At 51.3% G+C, this 985-nt stretch overlaps 1 protein-coding gene across 1 annotated transcript in view; it reads right to left on the reverse strand.

Moving 5' to 3' along the window:
* Positions 1–985, reverse strand: part of OTOG (otogelin) — a 72,927-nt gene that overhangs the window by 69,090 nt on the left and 2,852 nt on the right. The window contains exons 2-3 of the mRNA XM_012725193.1: positions 514–574; positions 288–348 (exon numbers count right to left, since the gene is read on the reverse strand). Coding sequence (XP_012580647.1) covers positions 288–348; positions 514–574 — 122 coding nt within the window. The remainder of the gene's footprint in view (positions 1–287; positions 349–513; positions 575–985) is intronic.

The raw sequence follows: 985 nt of genomic DNA on the forward strand, positions 1-985 counted from the left end.
GAAGCCTCTCACCCTCCGCATCTCTGGCCTGTACCCCAGTTCTATATGAATAAATAAATAAATCTTTAAGAAAAAAAAGTGATTCAATAATAGTTGAGCTTCCTGATTAACCTATTAAATAAGTGCTAACAACAGATCTTGTCATCACCAAATTTTTGACATAGTAAGCATAGCAACAACTTCTGTAAGATGCTATGAAAATATCTGTGACTTTTTTTATTCACAAACATTTAATAGTCCTGCAACCTCCAGCCCAGTGATGCCCCCCTTTCCCAGACTCCCCTTACCTGGCCTCCCATCACCCTTCTAGCATCATCTGTCACCTGGGATGCCTCTTGATGGCTGTGGCTAAAAGAGAAGCAAGTCTGGCATGGGTGAGGAGCTAGGAACTGTCCCATGCCTCCCCACAACTGCAAGATCTGGGGGTCCCACCCTCTGTGGCAAGCCCTTGGGTCACTCACACAGGAATCAAGAGAGACATGAGTGGAGCAGCCATAGCTAGCACCTACTCACCTGGAGTCCTGGGCAGGCTCAAGCTGCACCTCAGCATTGCCCCGGGGTGTGGGTGCTGCTGCTGGGAAGGGGAATTACTCAGGACTCAGGTGATAGCTCCCTTTGTTGGACAAGCAATCACAGTCCCCCACTGCCTGCCTCCCCTACCCCTCTCCAACACCACTAAGAAACACACTCCCCATTCTGTCTTCCTGCAGCCTCTCAATCTTCTCCTTCCCTTTCTAGTTAATCTTCTCCAGCAAGGCCAATAAGAGCCTCGCTCTTTCCTGCTCCCTTCTGCGCCCCAGTTCTCTCCAGTTCCCCACCTTGAGTCTCTTCCGCTCAGCCTACTTTGAGACCCTCTCTCCTGGCTGTCGTCGGCCTCCCTTCCCTTCGGAGCCCTTCCCAGAGCTTCTCCCGGGTTGTCCTTCCGTGCTCCCTCCAATCTCTTTTTCCTCCCATTCTCCAAGCAGCCCGGTTCGATTCCCCCAGC

The sequence above is a fragment of the Condylura cristata genome, unplaced genomic scaffold, assembly GCF_000260355.1.
Source record: "Condylura cristata isolate star-nosed mole 26May11 unplaced genomic scaffold, ConCri1.0 scaffold00015, whole genome shotgun sequence".
Lineage (NCBI taxonomy): Eukaryota > Metazoa > Chordata > Mammalia > Eulipotyphla > Talpidae > Condylura > Condylura cristata.